General features: G+C 34.6%; 1 protein-coding gene across 1 annotated transcript; it reads right to left on the reverse strand.

Moving 5' to 3' along the window:
* Positions 1-786: 786 nt before the first annotated feature.
* LOC136798453 (uncharacterized) lies at positions 787-4,866 on the reverse strand. The gene is made up of 5 exons (XM_067055065.1): positions 4,392-4,866; positions 3,554-3,652; positions 3,145-3,204; positions 2,515-2,560; positions 787-2,065 (listed from the first exon to the last, which is right to left on the reverse strand). The coding sequence occupies exons 1-5, from the start codon at positions 4,633-4,635 to the stop codon at positions 1,258-1,260; spliced, it is 1,257 nt and encodes a 418-aa protein (XP_066911166.1). The 5' UTR covers positions 4,636-4,866; the 3' UTR covers positions 787-1,257.
* Between the last annotated feature and the right edge of the window lie 10,285 nt (positions 4,867-15,151).

The raw sequence follows: 15,151 nt of genomic DNA on the forward strand, positions 1-15,151 counted from the left end.
TGAATAATCTTGATAGAAAAAATTGTTCAGCGAGATCGGAAAACTTTTTAGTCGGCCTTTTATCTGCAAACTTTTGGGCTATGCTCAAAAAGTTACAAATCTGAGCCTGCATATTTTGAAAACACTTGCTCATAAAAAACTTGTAGTATCTCAAGAAAGCAATACCCCCTATTCATTAATCCCTGAAAATAACCAAAGCCTGTAAGAATTACCCGTGGAATGTATAAAGATGCGATGAAGCGCTATCGATTAATATAAAATAACCAAAAAATTCTCTAATTTACAAATTTTGAAGAAATCTCAACTAGATACATGCATCCAAACCTGCAGGTAACCAGCCATTTAAAAAGCAACATAAGTCTCATGTTAAAGTAATATAGTTTTTGTGTTGTCTGTGTATTGTCGTGAGAAAAAGAATCCCACTTGATATTCAGCATAATCATAAATTTGCTCAAATCATCGTAGAGTCTCATTGACAAATGCAGTCAAATTTTTGAAAGCGTTGCCACATAATGGTTTAAAGCCAATCATTTGAGTACGAGCGTATAATCAAAATCCGTATAAAATCTAGTATTCAGGCCAAGGAAAATAAAAAGTTGAAAGAATGAAAGAATCATACGTATTTAGCCAGTTCTTATCTCAACAGTTCGATTTTTTTCTATTAATGAAGTACCAATTACTCCCTTGGTCAGTTATCTCGGGAAAAATTGGTACAAACATTGATACTAGGATATCTTAGAACAGAATGGCATTATTAAAAAAGTTAGAAGAAAGAAATTTTCTTTGAAAAGGAAGATTAGATTTCTTTTGAAAAAATTAAAAAATATTCAAAAAGTTCATTTAAATGGTGTTATAAGTCGATAGGAGCAGAGGACTAAGTAGCGCCCATCGGGAATTTATACGAATAATGGTTATAGAACTCAAACTCCTACGTCATTGTCATTTGTCAATCCAACAACTTTCAATAGCAGTGGCGGATGTAAGGGGGGTTTAAAATTTATGACGGAAAGTGTTTCTTTTAGCCATACTGCTTATAAGGAAATAAAAATTCTTCGTCATAAATTTTGAAACCCTCAGATCCGCCACTGAATAGTTTCTAATCATCTTTATCGATTTCTTTTCCATTCGTTATCCGAGGAATTTATGCAACTCTATTATTTCCACCTCTCTCTCTCTCTCACTTTCAAAGATTACGTAATCCATTCGACGCACGCATTCCACAGTTAAAGAAAACCATACCAAAATAAATCAACGCATTCAAGTTGCCTCATAATCGGTACGTGTACCAACACCTCTAGGACTGTCTTGAACAAGAATGGTTTTTATTTTGGATGCCAGTTGTTCAATTTCTTCATCATTGCACAAATTAGGAGAGCCGTGTATGGAACCATCGTCTACATGAACAACCGTTCTGTGTTTTCCAATATTCTGGGTTCCTTTCCCTCCACTACTAATCGTCACTGGTGCACATCCGCAGTCTTCAAGTGGAGCCACAGCGCCGTTTGAGCCAGTAGAGGAGGTCGAGGCATTCAAATTCAGATCTGGTTGGGCGGCTAACGTCGCTGAAGGTTGTAAATTGTCATTTCGTTCGCTCGTAGTATCTGGTTCATCAAGCTCACCTTGAGCATTCGTAGTTGTGCTAATATCAGGCATTGGATTCTCTAAATGGGTATTTACGTTATTACTATCATGTGCAGTTTCCGCCATATTTGTTTCATTGTTTGTTACATCATTTTGGTTGCTATGGTTAGCAAAAGGATTTCTAATATCTTCTTCCGTATCATCAGTCAGTTGAAATACACCTTCCGAATAATTCGAAACAGCACCTCTTTGAGGAGATGAAGGCTGGTCATTATCATCCAATCTACTACTAGTTCTAGAGGATGTCGTAGGTGCAGAGCTAGCCACTGCAATGGCTTCAGCCTGTTGCTGACTACCACCCTCAGTATCGTCCATGTGAGGAAGTGAAGAGGATGTTGAAGAGACGTCCGTGGAATATTCTTGTGGTATTTGATCTGGATGAGCAGGACAACATCTGTTCCGCTGAAACCATTCGTCCAAGCATCTGAAGAAAAGAGAAAATTGTTGGGTTATTTTTGAAATTTTAATCGACGAAATGGAAATTATGAATTTTGGGTAGGACAAAGAACATTTTGCATTTTTGTTGTCCAACGGTTATTTTGAACCCTGTACTACGACACAAAAACCTATTCTTGCTATCTGATTTTTACATGGTGTTTGTATTACTAGGATCATTTCATTTCAGAAAGGATGTCAATTGTACGAAATAAAATCGATAGCCATCATTTAAACAAGTAATGAATCAGCCTTTACTTGCCTATAAACGCTTCTTGCATTTCATAATAATCTGACCTACTAGCTAAATTCCTTTGAAAGTATCTCAAAAAACATCAAGGGTACTTGGAGGGTTTGAATTGAATAAGAAGGAATTCGGGAAGCCCAAATTGACATAAAAGCTCTGCTCTGTTGACAAGAGAAGAAGATGTTACTTACTTTTTATGGTAAATACACAGACATGGCAGCCGAGCAATGTGTTCCCCTGAAATAAGATTTGGTATTGAAAATCATATATGGCTGATTACAATTTAGCTTAGAGATGTAAGGGGCAATTAGGGTGATTAATCCGTAATAGTCCTTTTTTGTAATTGCCCGAATGTAAAACCAAATACTTTTCTAACAAATCGCAATTCTATTATAGAAGAAGTCGAATTTTTTATGGGGTCAACTTTTATAACAAAAAGAACATCGAAAATTCACATTCTAACTTTTAGAACGCCTTGGGCGAGAAAAACTTTAGCAATGTGAGAACTTCTAGTTTTTCTTTAGGCCATTATACAATTAAAAAGGAAAAACATGGTCTCTTCGAGTGATTTTTGGATCACTAATTAATCCAAATATTACCCTCCAAATCATGTTGTTTCTGTATTTCTAGTGTATTGCATCCTATTTTATCACAATTTCCCCTCCCTACTTCGGTTTCAAAAAGAAAGTTCCAATCAATAGCGCATTTGATATACCAGGTAACTCTCAACAAATTGATTGAATATGAAACATCGGACAAACTTGGAAATCCTTCTCATAAAGCTCTTCAAGTAGTTAGTTAAAAAACTACTATCATAATACCTGCAATCATGTCATCAAAGCAAATGATACATTCACCAGCATCTGACTTTAGTGTATCCTCTGTAAAAGAAGAAAAGCTTGAACGGTGAAAATATATTCAAGCCGTATAAAGGAAGAAATTTTGACGGGAATTCAATTTGGTGGACGGCTAGAAGCAAAACTATTCCGTGAATTTGATTTGGGAGATGGCAATTTTTTTTGGGGGGTACCACCCTTGATTTGGTAGACTTTGGGTAATTTCGCACGTTCTTTTTTGTTTTTCTTTACTTTTTTGGAAAAATTTTTAAAATTGCGTGTAAAATATAAGCGGGTTCAAATTTTTTATTATACCACAACTGATTGGAAAGTTATGACCAAAAACAAAAACACTGCACACTTTTTGACATACAGTTTGTAGAAATATACTTACCATTATAAGATACCCTTGGTTTGGACAAACATGCCAATAAGTGTGATTCAATTTCACTAGTGCCAATCCTCTTGTTACATACTGGACACTTGATTTCAGCTAAAATAATAGGTCAAAATGTTTGTAATTTTTTCACAATACATAATAAACGTTGGATGGCTTAGATCAGTGCTCTCAAGAGCCTGAGGTTTGCTTTCAAACTTCGATATTCGTAAATTCAACATCAAAATATCGACCTTATACCAATATATTGAAATATTGAGTCACTTCAGGTTACTTTGCTGTAAATATTTAAAATACTTCAAATACTTTCTTTCTTTTTAAGCAATTTTAACAAATTCCAAATTCCCAATCCTCTTGATCATTTTGACCCCTTCTTTGACACCTTTCTATCAAAACCATTCAAAAAGAATGCAGATTATACAAACAAACTACTAAAAACATTCTTGACCACCTCCTCGATCCTTTTCAAAAAAGAACTATTTTTAGGGTAAGTTCTTATTAGATTACCGAATAAAAAGAGGAAATAAACTCTAAACAAACAGAAAATAAGTTGTTGCTATAATAACAAGCTCTTTTAGAATACATAGCAGAATAACCAGACAAACATACTAGAAAAGCTTAAATGCAACGATTCAAACAGTCCTGTGGCTCTAAAAATTTTACATTCTCCATGTGGTATCTTTGTTTGATGCAAACAAGTGCCCAATAACGAGGAATGTTTTCGAGATCCTTACTCTTAACCCAAGTTCATCAGCAAATCTTTGTGTTATGATTTAAAGAAATAATTACTTTGTTGATTAGAACGAACCCAGTCTAAAACACAAGTTTCACTCACCTGTTACAAATGGGAATAAATGTGATGGCAGGGAATGTGCTTCAATAAATTGGTCGTTCTGATCCCGCCTTCTCCTGCGACGACTGACCGGTCTACCATCTGACGATGAAAAATCAATACTTCCACTAGCTCTGGCTTGAAGACTGCCATTATCTAAAGAGGCTGTTGAGTATCTTGAGGAGCCTTGGGTGGGTGAATGATGATGGCGGTGCGCCATGTTTTGAGTGGATTGACGGCCACCCATGACTTCAGGTGATTGTGGCTGGGGTGTTAGTTGTGGAGCTGGTTGGACAGAATCGGGTGGCAGTCGGCTACACTTGCACACTGAACCACCCAGTGTGACTATGTATATGATATGTTTTGTGTTTGAAACTCTTCATAAAATAATTTGTTGGTTTTGAAAGTTTTTAAATTTGCATTAAAAGTCCATTTATGTTTAAAGGTGTGATTCAGTATGTTTTTTTTTTTAGTTTCTAAATAAAGAATTATTTAATTTATTATAACCAAACTTCCAAATAATAACCTTATCCAAAATTTCCAAGTGATTGTTTTGGAATAAGCAGCTCTGTATCCATAGCGATCTTATGGTAAAGCATAATCAATATAGGTTAACATCACCTCTCCCTCGTAATAAAAACCACAAACTCACTTGACCTTACCATTAGTAAGACATATTTCCCATATTTAATAATATGTAGGAAAGTAATTTAGATTTCACACTTCAGACTTATATACAATCAAAAAGGAAAAACATGAAGAAAATATATCAAGAAAGAAAACTGGAAGAAATATAATGTGAGAGAACAAATAAAAAAAGGTTTCCCATCTTGAGAAATTATACACATAAAAAAGAAGCAATAAAAAGATATTCCAAAACTGCATATAAGTTTGTTTTTAAAAAGAGAAAACCAACAAACCTGATTTTATAATATTTTTTGAATGATAAAAATATATAATTTGCAACTCATTAATTTGTATCGTTCCATTTTTAAAAGAAAAATAAATCCATAACATTCTGTAATTATTCTTTGGCAAGGCTGAGATTTAAAAATAAATGTTTTCATCAAAATATAAAAAAAAGATTTCACAATAACTTATCAATCTTTTAGGAAATTTGATACTAGATACTTTAAAACAAGTTCTCAACTTACAAAACAACCAGTCGAGTTATTTCATGTGTTAAATATACTTTGTCAAGAGTCAGCATTTTTTTATATCCTCATAGATTTTTACAAAATAAGAAAAAAATGAAAAACATTAATTTTTCCAAGAACACAACCAAAAAAGGAAGAACATTAAGAATATTCAAAGACGATTTAAAATTTAGTACATGTTATTTTTTTAGGAAATACACATATCTAAAAAATGCGTGCGCAATCAAAATACGTCTGACATCACCTACTTAATAAGCTTTTCAAACATATATTCTGTACCAAAAAAATTGCAATCTGAGCACGTGATACAATGGTCTTGTAGGAAAAAAGATACCATTGAAAAGTAATACCTTGTTGTAGGACAATCTTAATTTTAAAGCTTTTGAGAAAAAGAATTTTAAATCTTGTAAACTTAAGTTTCTTACCATTTTCCATCGAAAACAACCAAAAACATTGCTACTTCCCAAAGCCAGAGACCAAAACGAATTATCTTCCAAGATTATGGCGCTTTTTCGGATCTATTGTTAAGGCCATCTAAAATGGTGGAAAGAGTTGCCGAAAGACAAAGGCACTCGCTGCTTTGAGGGTGGTAACGCCAAAACGCCCAATATGATCTTCCAACAGAAGGCGAGTTAGTTGCAGCGCGAGTTAGTTGCAGCGCGAGTTAGTTGCATCGCGAGTTACGTCATGCACTCCACTGCAGCGCACAACGAAGCGTGTTTCAATGAATATCATTAATTATAAGAATATCTTATAATATGCTTACCTTCAGTAAATTTCGAGGGCTTCATTGAAAATGAAGAAGGTAAGAATGTAAAAAATGCGCTGGATAATTTTCATTGTAACAGTTTGGTCAATCATCGCTGAAAGTTTGAAAAAGTTTTTCCAACGCAAAAAAAAATTTCAGCCTATTAAAAGCACAGTGTGCTTATACTTACTATGTTTGCTACATTGTCTAGGCTAAAAAAAGTGCGAAAAGACACGAACGCCATTTTTTAATGAATGATGTTATGATTTTTTTGATTACGGCTGCGTACAGGAACTCGCAAAATGTTCCTAACTGAAAGGAGACCTAAAGCTGGGACTATTTATTAAAAAGATACAATGGGCAAAAAAGGCACTTTTTGGGGTTATAATTCTTATAAACTTAAATTCTGTTACCCCCGTCCCATGCCGCCTTAGCATGGAGAGCGAGGAAACCATGTTGGCAACCTCTCCCGAAAATTTCAGATCAAAACAAAAAAGGAACAAATTCCTGTAACTCGATGAAAATCGGAAAAAGCTGGTTTTTGACTGTTTCTGATCCTAAAGTGCTATTTTTTGGTAAAAGCTATGCAATTCATGTTTGGATTTCTAGAAAGCTTACCCATTCATTGTCAATATATTGAAAGTAATTGCTTCATGGAATAAAAGATATAGTCAAATCTTGTAGGGCCATTTTTCAAAAAAAATACCGGGTGCGCCACAAAAAAATTTCTCTCTTTAAAACTAATTTTCTGGAAATCTAAAAATTTTAAAAGAACCATTCCTATTTCATTGGAAAGAAGAAAGATAAACTTAAATTTTGATGGGTCATTTATTAAATTCGATTGATTAGATCAAAAGTCATGCTCAATTGAATAAAAAAGTTACTTTCAGAAAGTGCTCGAAAACGTCGAAAATTGACCTATGAAATTTTTATATTAAAATTGGTAATTGCAATAGCCTTTACATGATTAAAAGCATTTTTCAGTAATTTAACACATAAATTTCGAAACTGAAATGCTGAAAGGGTTTAAATCTTCATCAAAATCATTTTAATTTACTTTTACCGAAATTTTTCTCCGATTTTTGGTTTTAGATTGGATAAAGTCTATGTAAGGCCGGATATATTTCGAAAGCCATATTTCATGGATTTTTATGAATTTTACCAGATTTTTTGGCCTTTTTGAACAAATGTTCCTCCCTGTATTGAAATACAACCTTCCTTTACATAACAAAAGGTCATTTAGACAGCTTATTATCATTTTTAATGACTAAAACGAAGATAATGATGTATCATGTAATTATGCTTCTGTTTAATTTGATAGGTAAAATTTTAACGTTTTTTGAGCACTTTCAGAAAGTAATTTTTTTATTTAATTGAGCATAACTTTTGATCTAATGAATCGAATTTAATAAATGACCCATCAAAATTTGAGTTTATCTTTCTTCTTTCCAATGAAATAAGAATAGTTCTTTTAAAATTTTTAGATTTCTAGAAAATTAGTTTTAAAGAGAGAAACTTTTTTGTGGCGCACTTGGTATTAAAATTGGTAAAGTATTTCCTACTGTAAGTTATTCCATATTCAAAAAACAAAAAATCACCTTTCCAAAGAATCGTTGAAAAACATAAATATCTTTGGAAAAAAAAAAGATATTTAGATGGAACTTTTTTAATTTGTTTCCCTGATAAATTCTGATTGATTTAAACAAAGAATGAAAAGATTTGAATAATTTAAACGTAAGTACTAATGCACAGTGCGTCACAAAGAGCGATATTTCGATTGCACGGAAGCGCTTCAAAACACCAGCTTTTTTGGAGTTTTGTCTCATTTACCCAAACGCTTCAATCTCCCGTAGGCTTAGGGGTCAAGACTAGAACCCATAATACGAGACATTTGCCTGACCGAAAAAAAATCATCATCATCAATTTTGTTAATTGTCAGAATTGTTTACTCACTGGAAATACGCAACTTTCTTAAGTTTCGTTATTTTTCGGTTGCGCTTCATTTTAAAAATAACAAAGATGAAAAGTTACCATCAATCCCGCGAGTAAAAGAATGTATTCGGACTAGTCTACGCGCGGCAAATAGAATATCTCGCAAATTAATATATGCATAAAACTGACGAAATCCTTTCTTTTTTATGCTTAGTTGACGTCACCATCGATCCTGACTTGACAATGGAGAACCAAATTTGGCAATGCATAATTATTACGAGCGGTCGAGAAAGTTTGTGTGACGCAAAAATTGCGGGATAAACGAAGCACTAGAAAAATGCCAACTGAAAATTGAAAGTAGGAATTTATTGAATATTTCACTAATGAAGTACCTTGAGTGGTCCTAAATCAGACAGCCCTGCCTAAATCCGATGGGGTCTTTCAAAGATACAAACTAAAATAAAAACAAACCTTTCGCTGTGACGCAACGAAGATACCAAAGTGTCAACTAAACTGAGAGATTTGAAACACTGAACCAATTGAACCAAATAACAATAATTGCTTCTCATACAAAACATAATTTCTAATTACAAAATTGTTAACGTTTTAAACATGAATAACAGATTCAGAATAATTAGAGGTAATTATTTTTACAACTCACACTTTTTTGATCACATTAATTGATATCTTGGCATTATAGTAATCTTGTTAAGTGTTTTATTTCAAGAGCTCTTGCAATAGTTTATTGTTCAACTTGGAGAAGGAATGTTTGTAAACATATAATTTCTTTTCATAGCAGTTATTTGGGGGGTCGGATTTAGGCAGGGCTGTCGGATTTAGGACCACTCACGGTACGAAACTTTTTGTTTTTTGTAAATATTATAAATTCATAGTATTTAAATACTATCCAAATTTAAGGTGATTAGGTGGATATTGGGCGGACGGGCATTTTGAACGTTCCAAGATCGGAAATTAGACAAGAGTAAAAGACGTAGAGAAGTAGGGGCGTCTTAATATGTAATATTAATTCATTATTTTTCTATTTTTATTTTTTGCGAATGAAAAATGAATTTTTGATTTTTGAATTAAGGAAATATAATGTAATTTATTATATTTGATTGTCAATCAGTGTAGACCTAACTCTTCATACAAAAATTACGGGAAATACATATTTGGACTTTGTACCCTATGCTGCACACCAGCACTTAAGCTGAAGTCCCGGAAAAGCGGGATAAAAATCAGTTTTTTGCAGTTTGCAAAAAAACGCCACATAGAAGATCTTTCAAATTCAGTATGTGAATAGAGCAGTAAAAAATACAACTTTTCTATTTTTCCTTTTTTTTGCAAAAGTTCTAGAAATGAAAATAAAAGGATAATGATAATTGAATACTATCCACTGATGATCCGAAGCGCCATCGTAAAGCTAGAATCGCTTTGCGTACTCTTCGCTTGGGAAAATGATCGACAGATTAAATTTTTCACCCGCCCGGGAGTTCGCAGGCTTTCTGCGAGCGGTCTGCGAGCGTTCTCAGCTCAATCCTCCGACCGTGTTAAAAATGGTAGACTCAGCTGTGACAAATCATTTCGATGGAGGTTGTTGGAATGTTTACAAGACTCTTGACAGAAAATCTTTTGTTTTATTGTCAATGATGACCGTGCCTTTATTAATGTTTGTAAGTGCACTTTATAGTTTTGATTCCCATTGAAGAATCATATTCTGGTTTTCATGTTATAAGATGCTGTTTTAGAGCTTTAGAGCTACACTGTCAATGCCAAAAGATATTTCTTTACTTTACGATTAATCTGCTGTGTTGCTTTGCCACTTACCCCCGGATTGTTTTAGTAGGCACTTCAGTCACGTGAATAAAAATATGCGTATATGTTGAACCTGACTGTGGAAGTGAACGCTTAAGACAAATATTTGGGAAATCAAAAGATTGCATTCAAAAATAGAACCCCAAAAAGTGAGGTTTTCAATCACAGCCACTTTTTAGTCCACATTGTTGACATTCTTATGGCTGCTGTGTAGTACAAAATTCTATAAAATAAGGAAATTGATGAGCTTTCCAAAAATGTGGCTCCCTTTGAAGTTGAGTGATTCAGTCTTGAAATATAAGATGGCAAAGTGAGGGCAGGTTTTCTGGCTGTATGTCATGTGGCTCACTCAACGAGTTGGCTTATATGTGCTGTCCTGCTTTAAGACTTCAATATTTTTTAACCGTTTTTCTTGGAATTGGTAGTTTAAGGTCTAATAAAGATACTTATGGGTTTAATTTGTGGCTGCAGGGTTTTCAATGGGCTTAAAACAGCTTAAAATGTGGCTTCAATCACTAATTTATCAATTTACAAATTCCAGGTTTTGTTTTGTTTTCGTAACATGAATATTTGCAAAGCCTGATGCAAAACAAACACAATCTGACACAATACAGTGTTATTTTAAGAACAAGTGTACAGTTTGTGGCTGCAATTACCATTTTTTGTACATAAAACCTTCTGAGCTGTTACATATAAGTATTAGTTGGCATTTTTAGGGTTGGCTTATGTGCTGTCCTGCTTTAAGAATTCAATATTTTTTAACCATTTTTCTTGAAATTGGTAGTTTAAGGTCTTATAAAGATACTTATGGGTTTAATTTGTGGCTGCAGGGTTTTCAATGGGCTTAAAATGTGCCTTTTGCTACGAGTTTCATCTGAAAAAAATGATTTTTACTCATTGAACAAATTTGTGGCTGCTGTTTTATCAACATAGTGTTTTTCTTGATTTGTGCCGCAGTTTTGGCCCATTTTACAAAAAAAATTTTTTTCAACCTACTTATCACCTTTAGAACCAATATTGTGAAGTTTCGTTTGAAAAGAGTTATTTTTAAAAAGGATATTCAAATTTCTTTTTTTTTGCTGTTTTTGAAAACCTCACACAATTTTTGAATGCCATCAAATAGACAACTTTTGTGAGAATGTTGAGTTTTGTTTATATGGCACTTTGTGGTGGACTGATGCATTGAAGTTCATTTTGGTGAATTCTTCCTTGTTCCGTGCCAAAAGCCCGGCGAGTGCGTACCCTATCAAATGTCTTTAAGAAAAACAAAAAACATTGACCTAAAACTAAAGCACAAAAATATGCCAGCCATAAGATCGACCCCTTATAGGGTGGACAGGCCAAAATTTTCCCCTCAATTTTTAGAAACCAAACTAATTTTATTTGAAAGTCCTTACCTTTGTGAGAAAAATGAGGGGTCATTTAATAGAATTGGTTAAGTATTCCCAAAGTTATTCCATTTTCAAAACACAAAAAAATCACCGTTTCAAAGAATCGCCTCCTTACACCACGCCAGCAAGAAATAATTTTCCGAAGCACCAAAATTGCGCCAAAAATGGCGGATGAAATCTTGTCTTCCGTGTGGCGGGGTGTGGGGAGTTTTGCCAGTGCGGTCTGAAAATCGGCCCGATGACTAGTAAACTTTAGCTTATCGCTAATGAGCTGGAAATGATAGCTAAAAACAAATTTCACCACTAGAAAGCTGAAATCCTCAGCTTTCAGATGGTGTATGGTGCTTAAATGAAAAAATCCGCAATCTTGTTAAAAAATCGCAATTTCTTCTTATTTTTCGAAATTCCAGACGGCCTGTAGATTTTCAAATAAAGCACATTGTGATAGATTGTAGCCTAATCTTACCCTGGGTTTACTAAAAAAACTGTGATTGAAAAGATGAACCAGCTCAATAGCGACAGCCATTTGTTTCAATGTAGGTCGAGAATTTTCCGGTGCCGTGGTCAGCGCTAAGTCACGTTTTCACCTTGACGTTGAAAAACATGAATATCTTTGGAAAGAAAATAGATACCGTGAAAAAGGGTAACTTGCATCAGTGGAGGCTAACATGCATAGCCCTCAAATGAATGACCTGGCTGGTCATTAAAATACAACTACGCAACTCCGCTCGCAGCTCTACTCTACCATTTTTGTTTTGATTTATTTTTGTATTTTAATGACCAGCTGGGTCTTTCATTTGAGGGCTATGCATGTTAGCCTCCAATGATGCAAGTTACCCTTTTTCACGGTACCTGGATGCAGTTTTTTTTACTTGTATCCTGATCATTCCTGATTGATTTTGAAAAAAGAATGAACATATTTGGATGATTTAAAGGTAAGTACTAATGCATTGAAGTTCATTTTTATAAATTCTTCCTCGTTCCGTGCAAAAAATCCCGACGAGTGCGCACCCTACCTTATTTCCCAGCCATTTTGTGTGCCTTCACCCGTGGGTTTTCTCAAGCAACTCATATCGCCCGGCATTCTCTATCTGATTGGTAAGAGAAAACGTAAGAGGTTTTACCGCACAAATTGCGTGTTTTAATTGGGCGAGATAAACTTGAATCGAAATGATTGAACAAATCAAAAAACAGTTGAAGAAAATGCCATAGTCATGAGTCCAGTGAGTATTGGATAACCGATAAAATTGATAGGTGGTCACTGACCACAATTGATTATTATCGATCATTATCGATTACTTCGATGTATCGTCTGATTTTATTATAGACTTTTCCATCCATCATCATCATGATGTTTGTGATGATGAACAACACAAAACATTATTTTTGAAATTGCTTCAGGCAGATTTTGACTGGGATTTATAGAACATATTTCTTAGAAATTATCAAATCAAATGAATAATCATACCATGCACCAGGGTATCCACTAGAAACTTGAGTAGAGAAGAAGAAAAAATGGGTGAAAAGAAAATCAGGAACCGAAAAATCTCCGCCATTTTGTTTGAGAAGAAAACAAAAAACTACTTCAAAGTTTACGTGAGCCGGAACATAGACTTCTGAGAATTCGGATTACGTCATAGTATTTAGTTGATGAAATCTAAAGACTTGACTTCAAAATCTTTAACTATCTCATAATCAATTATGAAGGTTTTAAATTGATAAATTTTAGTTTATAGTAATAGTTATAACTTTAAAATTATCATGACTTCAATCAAAATCATCTTATTGTGAAGAATGAGTTTTTATTTCCAGTCTGTGTTTTATTATAGTAAGAAAAGTTTAAAGCGACAAAAGGGATTTTCCCAGATGAACCTGAAAAAGCGCTGCTCGGAAAATGAAAGTTCATCTCAAGAAAAGTAATTTGCTGACGGTGAAAATCAAGAAATATTCATGTATTTTAAGTCGATGACAACATTAGATAAAGCTGTAAAGGTTTAAATTTCACATACTTTCTTTGTTTAATACTTCTTATCAACAGAATGCTATCAATTTCTTACGTTTTCGAGCCTGTACAGGCTACCATAAGTTGGTCTAAAAGTTGTTTGGGAGAAAAAGAGATGGCCAGACGATCTCAATCGAACGGAATCGACGATCGAACCAGTCGAACCAAATCGAACGCAATCGACCAATTGAAATTCGATTGTCAAACGCAATTGAATCTCAATCGAATATTACCGCAATTTCCAGATTCAATTGATATTTGATATTGCGTCCGATTGGGCCATTCCATTTGTCTGTGAAAGGGGGGCGGACGACACAGAATTTCCGAGGGCAAAAGTTTACGCCAAAATTCGAAATTTCCAAGGTGAGAGAAGAAAAGGTATAAATTTCCAAGGCAATTGAATTAAAAAAGGCAAAAAAGACTGGAATTTCGGATGCATTTTGCAAAAGTACATGGATTTTCATCGGAATTCCCGACCACCACTAGAAAAGAAAAATTATTTCTGAGGCTAGAAAAATTAAAAAATGCACGTCGTCCGACAGGGGGTAACAAAAATTTTCTGGAATGGCCCATTGCGCTCGATTGATGTTCGATTGCATTCAATTGCATTCGATCGTCAATTCATTGACCCCCGGATTGTTCATCGCTTAATTTCTACGGAAAATCAAAAGTAATTTCATTCGGCTTGTGATATTTGAGAGCTTGGATGTTGGATGTTGGGAAGCTGGAAGAATAAAGCCAGACGATCTCAACCGAACGGAATCGACGATCAAACCAGTCGAACAACAATCGAACCAATTGAATATTACCCAAAATTTTGGCGTTCGATTGAGATTCGATTGCGTTCGACAATCGAATTTCAATTGGTCGATTACGTTCGATTTGGTTTGACTGGTTCAATTGTCGATTCCGTTCGATTGAGATCGTCTGGAGATGGTCATTGAATAAAAGATTGCTCCATCCAGTAGCTACTGTGAAGTCAGGTAACTTGCATCAGTGCAGGCAAACATGCATTGCCATCAAATGACTGACCAATCAAAGCAGCAAAATTTCAAAACAAATGAACTATGCGGCTCCGCTAGCTCGCAGCTACTCTACTCTGTCATTTTTGTTTTGATTTTTAAGTTTGTACCGTGAGATTGGGTAACTTGCATCAGTGCAGGCAAACATGCATTGCCATCAAATGACTGACCAATCAAAGCAGCAAAATTTCAAAACAAATGAACTATGCGGCTCCGCTCGCTCGCAGCTACTCTACTCTGTCATTTTTGTTTTGATTTTTAAGTTTGTACCGTGAGATTGGGTAACTTGTATCATTGGAGGCTAAAATGCATAGCCCTCAAATGAAAGACCTGGCTAGTCATTAAAATACAAAATTTAATCAAAACAAAAATGGTAGAGTAGAGCTGAGAGTGGAGCTGCGTAGTTGTATTTTAATGACCAGACAGGTCATTCATTTGAGGGCTATGCATGTTTGCCTCCACTGATGCAAGTTACCCAATCTCACGGTATTTTAATGACCAGACAGGTCATTCATTTGAGGGCTATGTATGTTTGCCTCCACTGATGCAAGTTACCCGACTTCATGGTACAAATAGGATAAATTATCTTGAATCTAGATAACAGCGCTGTGTTGTAAAAGGTAAATCAATTATTATATGATGTTCCGTCAACTGCTCTAACTTGGGGCAATTGGTCGAAATATAGGACTGTTGATA

The sequence above is a fragment of the Clytia hemisphaerica genome, unplaced genomic scaffold, assembly GCF_902728285.1.
Source record: "Clytia hemisphaerica strain Z4C2 unplaced genomic scaffold, Clytia hemisphaerica genome assembly, whole genome shotgun sequence".
Taxonomy (NCBI): Eukaryota; Metazoa; Cnidaria; class Hydrozoa; order Leptothecata; family Clytiidae; genus Clytia; species Clytia hemisphaerica.

Coding starts and splice junctions, on each gene's coding strand:
- LOC136798453 (XM_067055065.1), bottom strand. CDS start 4,635: ATGGGTGGCCGTCAATCCACTCAAAACATGGCGCACCGCCATCATCAT. Junction 3,653..4,391: donor TTTATTCCCATTTGTAACAG/GTGAGTGAAACT, acceptor CTATTATTTTAG/CTGAAATCAAGTGTCCAGTA. Junction 2,066..2,514: donor CTGTGTATTTACCATAAAAA/GTAAGTAACATC, acceptor TCTTTTCTTCAG/ATGCTTGGACGAATGGTTTC.